This window comes from Rattus rattus, chromosome 4 (assembly GCF_011064425.1).
Source record: "Rattus rattus isolate New Zealand chromosome 4, Rrattus_CSIRO_v1, whole genome shotgun sequence".
Classification (NCBI taxonomy): domain Eukaryota; kingdom Metazoa; phylum Chordata; class Mammalia; order Rodentia; family Muridae; genus Rattus; species Rattus rattus.
In genome coordinates, this window is record NC_046157.1 from 115,944,298 (window position 1) to 115,962,852 (window position 18,555).

The following is an 18,555-nucleotide window of genomic DNA, read 5'->3' on the forward strand; positions in this document are numbered from 1 at the left end:
TCCTTCCTTCCTTCTCTTCTTCTTTCTCCTCCTCCTCCTCTTCTTCTTCTTTGCCTTCCCCGCCTTCTTCCTCTTCTTCTCCTCTTCCTCTCCCTCTCTCCCTCTCCCTTCTCTTTTGAGACCACCAATGTTCTCTATGTCAACATGACAAATGACTGTTTCGCCACTCAGACCTCACGCTATTGTGTAGTGTCAGGTCACTGATGGCTTCTCAGTCCTAGACTGGACTTCTGTATCAACCCCCCCACTCAAACCCCCCTCCCCCCACTCCCGGCAAGGCTGGGAACATCTCAGAAGAGGTCAAGGAAAAAAATATGAGAGCTGGAGGGTAGGGAGGAGCCGGGTGAACTGCCGTCTTCTGGTCATAACGTGGCCGTTGTGCTCATGAGCTGATGTTACCTGCACAAACCCACACAAGATGGAGCTGCCCAAGCATCCAGCGTGGATGGGGGAGGGGGTCACAAGGCCCTACCCCTAGCTTAGGAGCTATAGGCATTTGATGGCTGCTGGAGGAGGAAGAGTCACTTTTCTCTGGGGATGTGGCCACTGGCAGGTTGCTCGTGCTATGGGGAATGGCTCTCACTTGGGTGAACGTGGACAGAACACACTGGACTCAAGGGGTGTGTTTGGAGGCTATCTGGAGGGAGCGGGACAGACATGATGAAAATGTAATGTATATGTGTATGAAATTCTCAAAGGATAAATTATATATAAATACAAATGAGCATAAGAGTATGAAAGTACGTTGTCATGAGACATCAAAAGGAAAATCCATGAGAGCCTGAAACATAGAGCACTTGGTCTCTTCCTCCGTCTTTGTCGAGACACAGCCATGAGGAGAATAGCTTTGAGTCAGCACGCTCTCCACATCTCGACATTCTGCCACATCACCACAGCCCCAGAAGCAGTGGGGCAAACCCATGAAAGTTTACTTCCAAAATTGGGAGCCAAGGTAAACAGTTTCGATTTTTAAGTTGATCAGAGCAGGTATTTTGTTACAGTAACAGCTGACTAAGACAAAACTTATGTATCCACCCGAGGATACAATGGGGACATCTCTTACTGTCGCCAAATCCCCAGGCATCACGTGCCTGTCCTGAGTTGTGTCACTCAGGAAAGCTTTCTGGCTTGCCTTTTTTCCTTCCCACATCTTCTGTCACCCCTCCCAGTATGTCCCGTCCTCCGTTTGAGGTTTGATGCCACGCCCTCTTGAATTAAATTCCGAAGCCTGGCATTATCAAGTTCTTCATGATTGGCATCTCTCAAGGCCAGTCCTTGGGGCCTCCCCACTGTTAGCCCTACCTCTCAGGTCAGATGCAAGCTACACCCCAAGATGAATACTCTCCCAACAAGGATTCTGAGAATCCCTTTTTCACAGGGAGAACTATGGTGCCCCAAGATGCCCATGCTCTAATCTCCAGATGCTGTGACTGCTACATCAAGGCAGGAGGGACCTAGACACCAGGAGTACCCTTTTCCTGATGTCAAAGGATCACAAGAATCCTTGAAAACAGGTGGCCGAACTCAGTTCAGAGCAGGACTTGGCTTACGCTGTGCTGGCTTCGAAGATGGAGTATGGGGCTATAAGCCCAGGAATATAGGCGGCCTTTAGATGCTGGAAGGTTCCCCCAGCCTGCAGTTAGAGATCTGCTCTACAGAGACCCTAACTGCGGCCTGGTGAGAACTGATAGGGGGGCTCACGGCCCCCAAAGACACGAGACAATCATTTTGTATTGTTCAGAACACCGACTTTGTGTTGATTTCTTAGAGTGGACTCCTCATCTGTGAGGTTCTCCCTGGCCATCTGTCATAGCTAAAATGAATGTCAGGGTCAAAACACTCAGGAAGGAGCTGATACCGTAGGGAAGACAAATAAGATAAGCTTGTGGCTGGGTGTGACATAGCCAAGCTGGCCGGGCAAGAGGAAGGACAGGATCAACTGAAATAAGTCAAGTCAGTCTCTAGCCACACACACCAGGAGCTTCCCACGGCACCTTGCCTTTCCTTTCCTCTGGCTAGCTTCTCGGTTTTATGAATAGTTATACTTTTAAAAAATATTTCATTTTCTGTGTATGGGTATTTTGCCTGCACGCACAGGTATGAGCACTACATGCATGCCTCAGGTTGTGGATCCTGGGAACTGGAGTTACAGCCGTGAGCTGTCATCTGAGTGCTGGGAATTGAACCTGGGTTCTCTAGGGGAGCAGCTGGTGCTCTAACCGCTGAGCCATCTCTCCAGCCCCTAGATACTTACACTTTATTTATTTATTTATTTATTTATTTATTTATTTATTTATTCTTGCATCTAACTGTAACAGACATTCTGAATTATGGGTAAGGTCATCTTGGCTCCTAGGAGAGCTTCTGCCTACACCAGGAAGAAGATCACTTCAGACCACTCAGGGGAGAAGAAAGAGCACCCCAAGACTAGTAATAAGTCCAGACGCCACAATCTGTACTTGCTCAGTCTGCTTTCACAGCGTGGCTGTTGCTTAGCTAGCCCCTGAGCATCCACACTGCTGGCCGGCTCGCTCTATCTGTGTCCTGGGGTGAATTCTTCACCAGTACAGAAACTGCCAGTGCACTCGGAAGGGATTCAAGAGGAGGGATCAGCCCTCATGCATGACATCTGACCTTTCTGCCTTTCTGGACTCACTGCCCTTCATCTGCCTCAGTGGCTTCCTGTCCACAGACAATGCTTTTCCAGTACAAGGCCATGAGACTTTGTCTTTATAACTTTTGGGTACTGGTTATAAAAACAGATGTTTTAGAAAGTGGTTCTGTCAGTGAGATTGTATCTGCTAGTGGTAGTGTTTGTGTTCCTTCAGATCCCTGTGCTGACATTGTAATCAACTGAGGGACTTTAGAAGTGGACCCCTGGGGGGTGGTTAGGTCTGGAGGGTGGGATGGATATCCATGAACTGGATCGCTCACAAATAAGAGGTCAGAGAAGACCAGGAGGAGCAGCCTGCTGTCTACGGTTCCCTCCTTATCGGAAGCACCCGGAACCATGAGACATCAGTGTGTTTAAACTGCTCAGTTTAGGGTAATTTGCTTTCGCAAACTGAGCTGAAACAGGATCAAAGTCCTGTCATGATGTCTTAGCCAAATAAAGTGAGGCTCAACCCACAGTGTCAGAGGTTAGCTATTAATAGCACTAATGTCCTGATTCTCAGAGTTGAAAGAATACCATAGAGGCAGGGTGTGGCAAATCAATCACCAACCACCTGTGCGTCCTTTAGAACTACACCTCAGGAAACACAGCTTCGCCGTGACTGCAGCTGAGCAGTGCGGTCCTCCAGGGCAGGGGCCAGGTCCGTCCTAGCTGAGTATGACATATGCCGGACATTCAACGGCGAGACCAAAGGGGTGATGGGTAAGGACTCTCCAGAACTCGGGACACAGCAGGCATGTAATCCCCAATACCGGAGGGTCTGTTAGAACGTGGCGATTTTATACTCACTGTTTCTTCCTGCTGGAGAACGTTGTTAAAATCAGGAGACTTTCCGAAGGCAACAAGGTCGCCACTGTACAGGAACAGACAACAGAGAAACCGTGTGACTAAGACGCCCGTCCCTGAACACAAGAAAAGAATTTCCTCTGCAGCGAGCGTATTCGTTTGGGGTAAAACGCTATCAAAAACTCACCCTTCAGGTTCCTGGGCATGTATGGCAATTGTCACGTGCTTGGGGTTTTTTTTTTTAAAAAAAGATTATTTCTGTATCTGGGACAACCTTGGATTTTAATTTTAAATGCTTTGTTCCCTTCACAAGCAAGGTGTCTGACACCATTAAGGTTACAACTTCACTCCTGTGGGAAAAGAAAGCCCACCATGAAAATGGTGGGTCTTGCTGCTTTCTGATTTGGTGTACTCCGCTAGCGACCCAGACACGAGAGTGCCGTTAGGTAATAGATGTGGCAGAGCGCGCTTTCACGGAACACGGGAACTGGGGGTTGCTGGTCTGTAAGCACCGTCTGTCATGTCTGTGGGGCACCTCGTGTGAGAGACTCACACAGTAGATGACAGACTTAGTCCCGTCGATGTGCGGTGGGATGCTTTCCCTTTAATTATGGGTGCACAGCGCCTCCCACTTGCACCAGGAAATGTGCCCCCTCTGGCTATGAGAGAAGAGGGTATCTTCTTCCCCATCTGCCCCAGAGCTAAGGCTGAGCTGAGGGGGAGGCATGGCTTGGAAGCTTCATCTACCAGAGTCAGCATAGTCCTCTTGCCTGAGAGAACGGGGCTGCAGACTGGACTGTCTCTCTCCTCAGAGCATGAAGCCACAGTCGGGGGGAGGGGGGACACCTGGGAGAGTGGGCCAGCACTGGCTTTGGGGCTCTCTTCTAAAGGTCTGTGTGGTGGCGACAGTCTCTCCTCCCTCCTGAGTATCTGATATATACATATACACATGCTCATGCATATCTATGGATGATGATGTTTCTGCACAGGACTCTATCCCCAAGTGCGGTAGACAATCTGAACGCAAGCCCTTCAGGGAGGCATGCCCTTCGTCCTTTAGTGAGAATCGTTATCAAAACATCAGTGTTGTTTTGGACATTCCAAATAGCTCATGGGATATGGGCTCCAGAAACCAGAGATACAGAAGGATGGATTCCATACAAATGGTAGAAAGTGGAGAAATTCAAGTGTTTTAGAAATTTCATTTGGGGGCTCGTATTTGGGACTGAACTGTGCCCCCTTCCTATACTGCAGTGTTAGCCTCTACTGTAGCTATATTTGGAGAAAGAATTTTGTGAGTGTGTGGGGAGGCGGGGAGGGGAGGGAGAGCTCACATGTGATCACACATACTTGAAGTCTGAGAGAAGACTAAACTTTTGAACAGTGTTGAAACTATGAAGATCTGGGCCGAAGGCACTTTGTGTTGAGACAGCCATGAGCTCACAGGGCCAAGGGTAGAATTTTATGGCTTCAAAGTGCTACAGTCAGGTATCCGATTGACGAGGGTGGGCTCGTGGTGGTGAACTTGGATTGACGACCTGATTGGCTTTAGGAATACTTGGGCCTTAATGAGGCACACCTTTGGATGTGTCTATGAATGCTTCCAGAAGCATTGGCTGAGGAGAGGAGACCAACCCTGAAGAGTGGCATCACCACCTCCTGGGATGGGGTCTGGAAATGAATCAAGAGGGGGAAGGCAGAAAGGCATGTGAGCATCAGGTTTTCCCCACTGTCCGCTTCCTGGACAGCACCAAAGATAAGCTAGCTGCCCGCTGGGGCACCTCCTCCTCCACGAGAGACTGCGTCTCTCTAAATTGTGGGCCAGAGGAAAAACTTTCTCTTGTTTTGCCTTTTTATCTGGTACTTAGCCACAAGAGACATAACCAGTAACATATAGATTCTGGGACATTGTAAGTAAGCTAGGAACTAATTTATCCCTAGAATAAGACATAAGTAAACATCCGAAGTGAGAGTCCACAGAATTTAACCAGGATGATATGATTGGCTGTCAGCACTTGGAGACATCACTGGAGTGAAGCTCTTTATCTCCCTCTTCTTTCTTTTTGAGGCAGGGGTCTGTGGTTGAAATTAAAAGAAGGCAGGTGCAAGGTAAGACAAGGCCTGCGATTGGACAGTAAAAAGTAAGGCGGGGTCAGAGTTTTGGAAAGGGGAGAGAAGCCAAGGAGGGGAGGCAAGATGGAGGAGGATGAGAAGGATCATTCTCTGTGTGGCTTTAATCAGCCACAGGTAACTATGGCTATCACATGAGGGATGGTTATTAGAGGACAGCTTGTCTTGTCTAGGTGGGCAAATTCTGTCATATCAGGTGGCTCTGAATTTATTATGCCGATGTGTTTTTACTGAGATAAATCTGATTGTTAAGTTACAAGCTTCTGGAGTTTTGATTTGGTCAGGCTGGTGTAGGTTATGTCGTTGTCCAGTTACTGGGGATGTGAGCAGAGTTCAGCTCCAGAGAGCCAGGAGGGCGGCCGCCCCTGGGACCAAAGACTAGCTAGAGGTATTGTGGCGTGGTGCCCTAGAACCGGCTGCCCCTGAGATGAATGCACCCCTCGGATGCCATGTGCCTTGAGGAGGCGGGCTAGCGAGGGTTTGTGGGTATTCATAACAGGGGTCTCGTTATGCGTGTCTAGCTGGCTTGGAACTCGCTTTGTAGACCAGACTGACTTCACACTCAGAATCAGCCTCCTCCGCCTCAGGCGTTGAGGCTGAAGATGCAGACCAGCACACCTGACTCTAGGCTTTTCCCAGTGAAACCGGAGGGATACAATTCTACACGGTGCCAACACAGAATTCCTGGATCCTTTCCTTGCAGAAATAAATACGAGAACAACGGGAAGATATTCACGTCTGTTTATCCACCCACCTCCCTGCCCACTCGGCACCATCCAGTCCATCCACTTAGCTATTCATCCGTCTGTCCATCCACCCACCCACTGTTCATCCGTTTAACTATCCATTGGTTTCTCATTCAGTCACTATATGCACATTAAGTGTCAACCACCGGACAGACATTTTGTTAGCTCTTGTAGGGCATAGTTGTGATCAAGACATAACAAGGGCCACCATCATCATCATCACTAATTGTTTTTGCTTTTTGCTTTTTCGAGACAGGCTTTTTTTTTTTTTTTTTTTGAGTCTAGCTTTAAGGGTTTGGCTGTCCTGGAACTTGCTCTGTAGACCAGGTTGGCCTCGAACTCACAGAGATCCACCTGCCTCTTTCTCCAGAGTGCTGGGATTAAAGGCATGTGCCACCACCTTCCAGTTAAAAGCCATTTTTTAAAAAAAAACCAATTAGTATAACTAAAAAATAAAGAAATCAGCATGACTGAGGACTTGAACTGGACACTGCAGCACAGCAGGTCACACCATGGTGACCTTGAACAGAGGACTCCTGGGGTCTGGCCAGGTGTGCGAGCTTGGAGGTCTCAGTTAAAAGTGCTGGTGCAGAGAGGACCTGGCGAGAGGACCCAGGGAACACTGCAGACATTGGCTGTTCTTGAACCTGGAGGGCTGGGCTAGTGAGTTAAGGCTGTGGTAGATCTGGGTTCTATTTTCCCTCCACTGGGGTCTACTGTCACCCAGGCCCAGCACAGTGAGAGCCAAAGCACGGTTGTTGCTAAACTATGGCCCCAGTGAAGCCACAAACAATACCAGAGCTGGCCTTGCTGAGAAGGAGGGGTCCAGGTCCTCTGGGGCTGTCTGAAGCCTGTGGCAGTTTCTAATCACCAGGGCAGAGCTGTGGCTCAGCAGTGGCCCCGAGTTAGTCTGCACCTTGAAGACCTGTGATCCTCATGGGCTACCCCCTCAGCTGCTGCATCCTAACCCAGGCTGTTAGGATTTAATAAACAATGGGGCAGGGGCGTGGCCAGCCAGGCCAGGGGAAGGTAGGAGACCAGGGAGGAAAGAGGTGACATCCTGCTGCAGCAGCTGGTGGATGCACTTCCTTCAGTAAATCCCTTGGGCTCTGGTGACCCCGGACAGGACAGGGAAGGCATGGGGCCGGATGACTCTAAGTCCTATTTAAGGGCCAGAGTCTCTAAATATTTGATGACCTGTAGACTCAGACTTCCTCCGGACTCACCTCTAGTTAGATTCTTTCTGAGTCCCCCCGGAAGAAACCCAGGGAACCCTTGTTTCTCTGGGGACGAGCAAGTGCCTGCTTGCTCTATGTAGCATGAGAGTCACGTTGCTTTAATCTGTTTCCATAATCACTTGGCACTGAGGAGACCAAGATATACTTGCAGGACACATGGTGATCTTAAATAAGTAGACAGACAGACAGACTTCCCCAAGCGAGGCGCTAGCTCTAACTCTGGTTTGCTTCCACATTCTCCGGCTTTGACATCACTATCATTGATCCAGACTCCATTACATCATGCTGGCGCCCCAATCTCCCTCAAACACTGCTCAGCACCGGGGAAAACAATTTAAAGCAATTACAAAGAGAAGAAAACAGCAGTGTGATGCAGTCCTGCCCTCAGACCATGTTGTGTAGCCCGAGTGCGAGGGCAGAGCACTGTCCTCCAGCCACTGGGGTCCCCCTGCAAGGCCGGCTTACCACATCTGAATGAATTATTTTGCTTTTGACTGGAAGTGACTCTTCACAGTTTTGGATATGAATTCAAATGTAAACACAGATACAAATATAAATACAGGATACATTGTTACGTAGTGATTGTAAAACCTTGTGCAGTTTCGTTCCATGAATTGTAGGCACCTGGAGCATGCAGCGATCCCTTATCTGGCCTAACCCTCAGACCACCCTGCAAAGACAGCTGTGAAGAACTGTAATCCCATTTCTCAGATCAGGACAGAGATGGAGAATCCAGAGGACATTCTGATCTGAGTTCATAGTCATTACCTACTTATTGTTCTGTTCTTTTAGGGTACATATGCATCCGGCAAGGTCGTAATAATTTAGGGGCTGAGGATGTAGCTGAGTTGTGGAGCCCTTACCTACTACACATGCATGGGCACAGGGCTTTATCCCCAGCACATCAGCACATGAACACACATGCACACACACACACACACACACACACACACACACACACACACACACACACAGAGAGAGAGACAGACAGACAGACAGACAGAGAGACAGAGAGATAGAGAGACAGAGACAGAGAGAGAAGCACAGACATTCACACACACACAGAGGCACAGACATTTACATGCGCGTGCGCGCACACACACACACATACACAGAGAGAGAGAGAGAGAGGCACAGACATTCACACACACAGAGAGAGAGAGAGAGAGAGAGAGACAGAGAGACAGAGAGACAGAGAGACAGAGAGAAGCACAGACATTCACACATACACAGAGGCACAGACATTCACATGCGCACGCGCTCGCACACACACACACACACACACACACACACACACACACAGAGAGAGAGAGAGAGAGAGAGAGAGAGAGAGAGAGCACAGACATTGACACCCACACACCCCACACACAGTAAATGTGTTTTGAAACTAAAAATGTATGAGTTATGCTACTGGGACAAAAGGCTGGCACGCTGAGCGCTATAACTTAGTCATCTTCTGCATGTAGGGAGGTTGCTATTCAAGTATTTAACTGTCTCCTGACCCATTAGATTTAATGAACAACTTAATTGCAAAATGATGACCGACCCGGGGGAAAGTGTTGAAAGTGTAAGCTGTCCATATTTGCTTTCTTATGCAAACTTGCCTCTGGGGGTGAGGGGATCAAGTTTACAGGCAGACAGCAAAACACACCAGGCATTGCATCCGGGTGGCTTTCCACAGAGGAAGACCAAGGAGGGGTGCTTAGAGCAAGTTCCTGAGGATGTCGGGGTAGGGGTTAGGGGTAGGGGTGGACTCTGCTTCCAAAGCCTTTGCAGAGCCGGGGTGTCATCCAGGGCATGATTTCTCATACACGAGATTTGTTTTTTAAGCGTCTAGAGAACAACTGGGTAATGCATATGTTCAACTTTAACAAGTCCCAACCAGCCCTGGAAACCATAGGGTGGACAGGGCCAAAAAGCTGGTTGCAACTTGGACACCTCATTAGTAGGGAGACTCATAAGCGGTCTCGCTGGGGGGTCCTGGCCCCAGCTCTGTCTCATCTTATTCCTTCTTATACACTAGCTGACCAAACAAGAAAGAGAGTCCCTTGCTAGGGTAGGCAGGGGACCCTCCTGCATCCTCTGGTGGTGGTGGCCACAACTGTCAGACTGCAGCTGGTTTGTCATGAGCCTGCTTTCCCCAAGGTGGGAGGGGGACTGGATGATGAGCCCTCTGCCCCATGGTGCTTTGTCAGTCTGTGGATCCAGCTGCCGACCCACAGCTGCATTCCACAGGCTCAGGCTGCCACCCCAAGGCAGCCCCCTGAGCTCATGAGCTGGCAGGGGAACAAAGAAATGCAAGCACAAAGACTTAGCATGTGAGGGACAACTTAGACAGTTCTAGAAGGCCTTTAGCTTGTTAAGCTGGGAAAGCTGTGTGTGTGTGTGTGTGTGTGTGTGTGTGTGTATGTGTGCATGTGTGTACATATGTGTGTGCATGCATGTTTGCATGTGTATATGTGTATGTATAATATGTATGTATATAATATATGTGTCTGTCTGTGTACATATGTATCTGTCTATATGTATCTGTGTGGCTATGTGTATATACATAAGTATGTGTGTATATGCATATGTGTATGCATGTGTGTTCATATGTGCATCCATGCATATGTGTCTGCATATGCATATGTGTGTATATGTATATGTGTGTACATGTGCATTCATGTGTCTGCATGTGTATATGTGTATGTATATGTACATGTATATGATGTGTGTGTATGCTTATGTGCATGTGTATCTGTGTGTATGTATGTGTGTGCTTATATGTGTGTATATGTATCTGTGTGGCTATGTGTGTATGCATATGTATGTGTGAATATGTGTATGTGTGTTATGTGTGCATGTGTCTTCGTATTTGTGTCCGTGCATATGTGTCTGTATGTATATATGTATATGCATGTGTGTAGATGATGTGAATATCTGTGTGCATATGTATCCGTGTGCGTATGTTTGTGTGTATATGTATCGGTGTGGCTATGTGTGTATGTATACGTATAAGTGTGTATATGCACATGTGTGTCTGTGTATATATTTATCTGTGTATGTCTGCATGTACATGCATCTTTGTGTGTGTCTGTGTTTGTGGTGGTAAAGAGGAGGGCAAAAGCTATTTCTGTTAAATCCTGAAGAGAAACATGTAATTCTTTCCGGAGTTTATATTAAATAGATTGGAAAAGGACAGACATTTTCTTTAAAGTGTGTTAACTTGGGGATGTAAGTTAATGTGTTGCTTCCTTTGGTTTGATTAAACATGCATGCACATGTACTTATGTACACACATGTACACACACACACACACACACACACACACACACTCCTACAAAAGAGGAGGGGATTTCGCACCTCAGCCTCAGACTGAGTTTTTGGGTCCACAGCTCAGTCCAGCTGCCTGAAGAAACACAATGGGATCTGGGGAGGCCCATTCCCTGAAAACTTTCGTGGCCCTGGAGATGGAGCAGGGGAGAGAGCTCTGGCCTTTTCATGAGGTGCACGTTTACGGTCTTTTTGATTAAGAAGCAAACAAACATCTCAAGTGTCTGCTCAGATCTTGGCCTGTCCTGGGTCAAGGGTGAGAATCACCACACCCACCTCTCCCACAGAGCCTTCCATCTGTCATCTCTGTAGGCAGTCCTCAGACACGAGGTCCTGGCCCCTGTGATGGGACCTCCTGCTGCATCTTGGGACATTTCTCCTCCCCAGCATGGGATGTGGAGGGAGGGGTGTGGAGACTGTTTGATGAAGCAGCTCTACTGAAGGGGTAGGGAGCACACGGGGCAGGCTTATCTGGACACTGAGTGTCTTTTAGCTAGGTTATGGGCTGTTTGGAGTGTTTGGGGACAGTGGCATAAATAATGCTGAAAGCCACCTTTGCTGTTCTTGTATGAATCTCTGTGCTCATGTTTTTGTGTGGGTGGGTAGCTGGGTACTTCCATTTCTTTTCCGTGATGCAAAGTCCACAAGTGTGTGTGGCTCAAGCAGTCTAGGCACAGGCTGGTGTCCCAGCCAGTTGCCTTAAAGAGCTTGCATGCTCATGGTTCTGGTAAGAAATACTTATCTTTCTTTCCGTGGTGAGGCTGTAACTCTGGACTTCACAGAAGCGCTCTGCCACTAAGCTACACAACCCCCAGCCCAAGGCTAGCTCCCTTGTGGGATCTCCATGTCGCCCCTCCATAAGTGCCATGGCTGCTGTACATTAGCTGTCATCTCAACTCATAAAGAAACTCTGGCCTTGGGGAGGCAGACAGCTTTGGGGGAATCTCAAAAAAAAAAAAAAAGCCTGCTTATCTGAAGGCTCTCCCTTGGGTTTTGAACCTGGGAAAGGGAGGGCAAACAGAGCCAGCTGCACTCCCTGAGGCTGATGGCTTCCAGGTGTGCAGAGCCAGACTCTGCCTTGCTGGCTTCCCCTTGCTAAGAAGTGCCAGGCATTTCAGGTCAGTTATAGATGGATGCTACCATCTCTCACCTCTCAGGTGAGGAGAAGGGCAAAGAGAGCTTTGAAGGGGAGCAAACACTGGAATGGGAGTGGCTTGCAAGGCTTTGTGAGCCCCTGCTGCCCTGAGGACCCCGCTGGGAGACAGCATGGGGCCTACCCATCATGCCTGTTCTCCAGGATTATGGAGTTATGCTCACTTTATTATTTCTAACTGAATTTTTTTTACTGACGTAATTATAGATTTATATGTAGCTGTAAGAAATAATTAAGGGGGAGATCCCTTTTATGCTCGACTCAGCTCCACCCACTGCTCACAATCCTCCCCTTCATATCCACAGGCATTGACGCTAGGACCTGCTAACTCCCTAAGGAAGTCTACCTCCATGGCTGCCAGGCCCCAGGTCTCCATATGAAACGCACAGTATTTGCAGAGGCCTTGTTGTGCACACCCCTGCACACTCAAAATCAGCTCCAGCTGACTCACAGTACCTACGAACTCACAGTGGAAATCCTATGTCAAAAGCTGGGACGCCATATTGTTTAGGAAATAATGCTTAAAAAGAAAAAGTTCCTATACTCAGCCAATTTTACCCCCAACTAATCCCCATCCATGGTCAATTGAATCTGAGGCCATGGAAGCTTCAGGGACAGAGGGCCAGCTGTATCACATGACAGTCCAGATACTGCCACTGATACAACCTAACCATCTTACATTTTCTGTTTTACTTAAACTTGTGTGCGTGTGCACATGTATGTGTGTTGTGTGAGTGTGCATGCATACATGTGTGTGCATGTGTGTACATGTGTGTGCATGGTGTGAGCATGCATGTACATGTGCATATGTGAGTGTGCATGGGTGTGTGTACACATGCATGCATGTACATGTGTGCATGTGTGTGTGTTGTACATGAGCTTACATGTGTGTGTGCATGTGTGTGAGTGCATGTACGTGTGCATGTGTGAGTGTCCAGGTGCAAGTGTGCATGTGTGCATGTGTGTGTACATGAGTATGTGTGTGTAAAATATCTTATCACCTGTCCATGTTCATGTGTCTCTCACCGTAGCTGAAATATTGTTCTAGGGAAGCTCATGGGATAAGGATGGAAAGGCAAGATACAGAGTTCAAGAAAATATTCGCAAACCACAAAAACAAACAAGGGGTAGTATGTAAAATCGAGAACAAAAAATCAGAAAGGAGGATGCTCAGAGGGATGGCGCTTTGATAACCACAATCATTTCTTGCTCCCCAAACCCTTAGACTACCCATTTCTGCCAACCTCTAACCTGTCCCTCATTTCATCTTTTGAACATGCTCTATACACGCAATCATTTAGGGTTGGAGGTGTTTTCACTTAGCCGAGTCCCACAGATCTATCCAGGCTTCCACGAGCATCAGAGGTCTCGTCCTCTTTACTTTGGCTTTCTGTGGCACAGATGTCCCACGCTTAGATTAACCAGTCACCTGCTGAAGGACTCCCAGGCCACCTCCAGTCTGAGGCTGTCACTACTACGGCCACTGAGAACATCCTCGTGAGGGTCGGTCTGCACCCGGATGTTAGTTTGAGGACAGATGCCTAGGAGATCGATGGATGGTTGGACAGTACTCGTGTCTGTTTTAATTAAGAACTGCCAAGCCACTCTCTAGGGTGATGCATCATTTTGCATTCCCACCAGAGGTGTGGGATTGGTCCGGGATCTTAGCATCTCTGTTGGGATTTGGTGTTTTTAATCTATCAGTCTCACGGGTATGTAGGCGAAGCTCACTGTGGAAAGGTTCGGTTTTGTGAGGTGTTTGTCTCTTCTCCCTTTTCTAATAGGTTTGTTCTGAGTTTTCGTATTGTTGGGTTTTATATGCTCTCTCTAGATTCTAGATTCCAGAATCTGACGATGGTGCGGACTGCATGTGTTCTCCTCCAGTCTGTCTCTTTTCCATCTCCTCTGCAGAACTTTTGGAAAAGTCCGACTACATTTTTCATTTTACGGCTCGAGCATTAGGTAGCCAGCCTGGGGACTTCCTGCCTAGCCACAGGTCCCACTAAGCTTAGTAGGTTTTAACATTATTACATTTTGTTGGCTTTACTGTTGTTAACTTTGCAACGAGATGGGTTTCTGCTGATGTTACCTAGGGTGATCTCAAGCTCTCAAACAATCGGGAACCACAGCCTTCGGTCTAGCTCGGGGTACAACTTTCTACTTTTGGAGGGAGGTGGAGACGGGGTTTCTCTGCACACCTCTGGTTGGCCTGGAACTCACTCTATAGACCAGGCTGGCCTCGAACTCATGGACATCTGCTTCTGCCTTTTGAGTGCTGGGTTTAAAGGTGTGCATCGCCACGCCTGGCTCATGTTTATCGTGTCTTTATATTTTAAGTTTAAGTCTTGGATCTATCTTGAGCTAATTTTCCAAAGAGTTGCTGAAGTTTTCATTGAAGACCGTTTTTCTTCTGGATGTGTGGTTTTTTCTCGAAGCCACCCTCTCTATTACGTTTCTTGTGTGCCTCTGCCTTCACCTGAGGGCTGGCAAGATGGCTCAGTGCTTTCTGCCAGGCCTGATACACACATCCGATGCCTGGAACCCTCATTCTCACAAGCGATCCTCTGATCCCCACATGTGTACTATAGTATGCGTGTGCATGCACACATAATAAATGGCACGTGATATTTTTTAATTAAAAATCAGTTGGTCATACTTCTAGAGTCTCTCCCCTGCCTGGGCTCCTGTGTCGACACTGCAGGCACAAGACTTTGGTTGTTGCAACTACACAGAGCATTTAGTAAGATGGAGTGTTTCCAGTTCTTCTGCCTTGTTAAGGCCTTTGAGCTTCCGCTTTCCCATACAGACTTTGAATACGCTTTTATGTCAAGAGAAAAGTCTTGCTGTTTTTTTTTTTCTTCTCAAAAACAACTTCAGTGAGAGACACAGCTCAATCATTTAAAGAGAGAGATTCAATGCTTTCTTGGTATAGTCATAGACTTGTGCAACTGCGTAGATAAAAGGTAACCCTCAGGTCGGAGCCGCAGGAAGGCCTGGGCAAGGTCAGTCCTTGGCTAGAGTCTGGGAACTTGGCTTGTGTATTGTTCCCATTCAAAGTTTGCTGGAAGAGTGGCTCTTGGAGTGGAGACTGTACAAAACTACAGTGTGTGCAGAACACTCGCTTTTCTTTGTTACTTAGACATGTGCTGGGCAGAGGGCACTGCACGATAAGTTCCTGATAAGAACTCTGAATATCAAGTCTCTAACAGATGTGCTTCCCAAGTAAAACACATGACTCGCGTGCAGCTGCATTTTGTTTGCTGAGGAATAGGCTCTGCAGGACTGAGCATAGAGAGAGACAGCCTAGGGCGACCTCATAGACGGTCCCTCCACTTTTGCTGTGTGTGTGTGTGTGTGTGTGTGTGTGTGTGTGTGTGTGTGTGTGTGTGTGTGTGTGTGTGTGTGTGTGTGTCTATATGTCTCTGTGTGTCTGTATATGTCTGTGTGTGTCGGTATGTCTCTGTGTGTCTGTGTATTTGTGTCTCTCTGTCTGTGTGTATGTCTCTGTGTGTGTCTCTGTGTCTTTGTATGTGTCTGTATGTCTCTGTGTGTATGTCTCTGTATGTCTGTGTGTGTCTGTATGTCTCTGTGTCTGTGTATGTCTGTGTGTCTGTATGTCTCTGTGTGTCTGTGTATTTGTGTCTGTGTGTATGTCTCTGTATGTCTCTGTGTGTCTTTGTGTCTGTATGTCTCTGTGTGTATGTCTCTGTGTGTATGAGTGTGTGTGTTGGTGTGTGTGTATGTCTCTTTGTGTGTGTGTGTGTGTGTGAGTGTATCTGTTGTGTATCTTTGTATGTATGTCTTGTCTCTGTGTGTATCTGTTAGTGTGTGTTTGTGTCTGTGTATCTGTGTCTCTGTGTATGTGTCTCTGTGTGTGTCTGTGTATGTCTGTGTATATCTCTGTATGTGTGTGTATGTCTGGGTGTGTCTCTGTGTATATGTCTGTGTATGTGTGTGTGTGTGTCTGTGTATATATTTCTGTGTCCCCCCTCTCTCTGTGTGTGTGTGTGTGTGTGTGTGTGTGTGTGTGTGTGTGTGTGCGCGTGCTTACAGAGGCCAGAGGTGTCGTGTCGGATTCCCTTGAAGCTAGAGTTATAGGCAGTTGTGAGCCACATGGTGTGGGTGTTGGGAATTGAACAGGAACCCTTTAAACGAGCATATATGCCCTTGACTGCTAAGCCATCTCACCAGCCCCCAGTGATATATTATTCCCATTAAAAAAAACCTTTCAACTTGTCTGGGCCATCAAATCTGACGTATGTTTCTTGTTGGCAATATAAACCTGAGTCATTTTCTCGTTTTTAAAATCCACTCTGCCAGTTTTATCTTCCCGTCGGTGCATGTAAATAATTTACAATTAAGGTAATTGTTGGTACGCCAGCTCTTGACTTGCTCTTCTGTGCCTTGCTTCTATGTTTCCTTGGGTTTTTGTTCTGCATCTGTATCCTTGCGTCTCAGAGTTACTTTAAGCACAGGATTCCGTCCTGCTCTAGTTACGGCATATTTTTGGTACACATCAACGTCACTCTCAGGGCCCAGTGCTTCCCTGCTTCAGATGAAGTGCGGAACTTCAGTACATTCAGGTCCCTTTTCCTTCCCTGCTTTAATGCGTCTCCGTGTGGAATGCAGGTCTTGGTCAAGCGATGGGCTGTGGCCTGCACGACTCAAGAGGAAGAGGTCAGTCAAGTGCTTGCTTCTGGTCCACTCTGGCCACTGCTTCTCCTTTCCTCATGTCCCAGGATTCCCTCTGCTGTCAGCCCTCGCTCTTTGAAGGATTTCCTTCAGCTCATCTTTAGGAGTGAGCTGACTAGTGGCAAGTCATTTCCCCTTTCTGTTTTCCCTTCATTCCTGAAGGAAATGTGTGTGTGTGTGTGTGTGTGTGTGTGTGTGTGTATGCACGCGCGCATCTATGTATGTCGCTGTGTCTGTGTGTTTCTGTGTATATCTGTATGTCTGTGTGTATGTGTGTGTATGTGTCTCTTTGTGTGTATGTCTGTATATGTGTGTGTCTCTGTGTATGTATCTGTGTGTGTGTGCATGTGCGTGCACACAGTGCATGTGCTTACAGAGGCCAGAGGTGTTGTATCAGACACACGAGTGCACACACACTCTTCAGGCTGGGTTTGGGAATTCCTCTCCTCTGTGAAGGAGATGCTCACTTTCCTGATGTGCCCGAGCTCTCTGGGGAGGAGACAGCTGGACTGTGGAGACAGTGGGCTACCACGAGGCTTTACTGGATTGGGTCTCTCTGGATGGACCAGGCAGTACTCCTTAGTTTCTTTGGTTGGAATGAGGTATCTCAGGCTCCTGGAGAAAGGACAGTGATGGATCGTTTTCCTGGACAGAATTCCTCGTAGTCAGCAGAGAGAATCAGAAGTCTTAAGACTCACGCTGGGTTGCAGTTGGGTGGTGTGTCTTCTTGGTGTAAGGATGAAGAGGGTTTGAAGAGGCCTTGCTCCTGTGTTGGCCCACAACCCTGGGGTCCCAAACCAACTCCTCTTTCCAGTCTAGTTTCCCTCTGGTTGCTCTGGTCTTCAGGGTTCAAAGCTGTGCCCTGAGAGCAGGGGCAGGAAGAGGCGGGCTTCTACCTGCTCTTGTCTCACTTGGAGGTCCAAACCTCCATAGTTAGAGGCACGTTTAAATGGATGATGTGTAATTGGGTAATTAACCATTCTGCTAATGGGTAGCACTGGTTTATAAGGGCTACACGGTCTGCTTTCTAGAAGCATTTGAGGCGGCTTACGTAGGGGATAGGAGGACATAGATTCCTCCTCGCTCCCGGCTCCTGCCCCAGCACAACTGAACACATGAAGAATGTGGATGGGCCCTGCATACGAGGCAAGAGCTCTGGGTGCTGTGAAGGAGCGTGTGGGAGCAAGGGGGTGCTGATACGGGAAGATCACATATTTACCAGACAGCCCTGAGGCCCAGGGACACTGCAAGGAGAGAAGCAGCTCCCTGGGCCTGTGATCTTGGCTTCTCTGCCCAGGAAAGGAGATCTGGAGGGGGAGAGGGAATCCTCGCACTCTCTTCAGCAGCAGGACAGGGCTGGCGACTCTCTCAGCAGCAGGACGATCTCAGAGTCCTAGCTATGGAAGGGTGACCCACTGGCTCATTTAGCAACCCTTCCACACGTGGAGCACCAAATGGGCAGGTTCCATGATCCATCCACAGGGGCAAGGAGAGCTAGCAGGGCCCAGGCCCACCTCCCTACTGGATACGGCATAGAGATCCAAGCCCCTCAGAGGCTACACCCCATGGAGAGGAGGGTTTGGTAGACGTTCTGGGAACACCGCAAAGATGAAGCGCAGGGTGGCAAGCCAATATGGGGAGGGGAGGGAGAGCCTCATAGCCATGGAGGAATGGCAAAGCCTTCGTCTGGTCCAAGTGTAGGTGCACAGAAACAGTCACCATAGACTCCCCACGCTCACATTCACAGCCTAAAGACTGTTCCCCTGCAGAGGCTGTTCCTTCCAAGATCAGCTAAACCTGTCCACTTAATCCAGAGGTATA

At 48.1% G+C, this 18,555-nt stretch overlaps 1 protein-coding gene across 1 annotated transcript in view; it reads right to left on the reverse strand.

Moving 5' to 3' along the window:
* Rfx8 (RFX family member 8, lacking RFX DNA binding domain) overlaps positions 1 to 18,555 on the reverse strand; it is a 61,049-nt gene that overhangs the window by 27,549 nt on the left and 14,945 nt on the right. Inside the window, exon 5 of the mRNA XM_032899524.1 lies at positions 3,464 to 3,527. Coding sequence (XP_032755415.1) covers positions 3,464 to 3,527 — 64 coding nt within the window. The remainder of the gene's footprint in view (positions 1 to 3,463; positions 3,528 to 18,555) is intronic.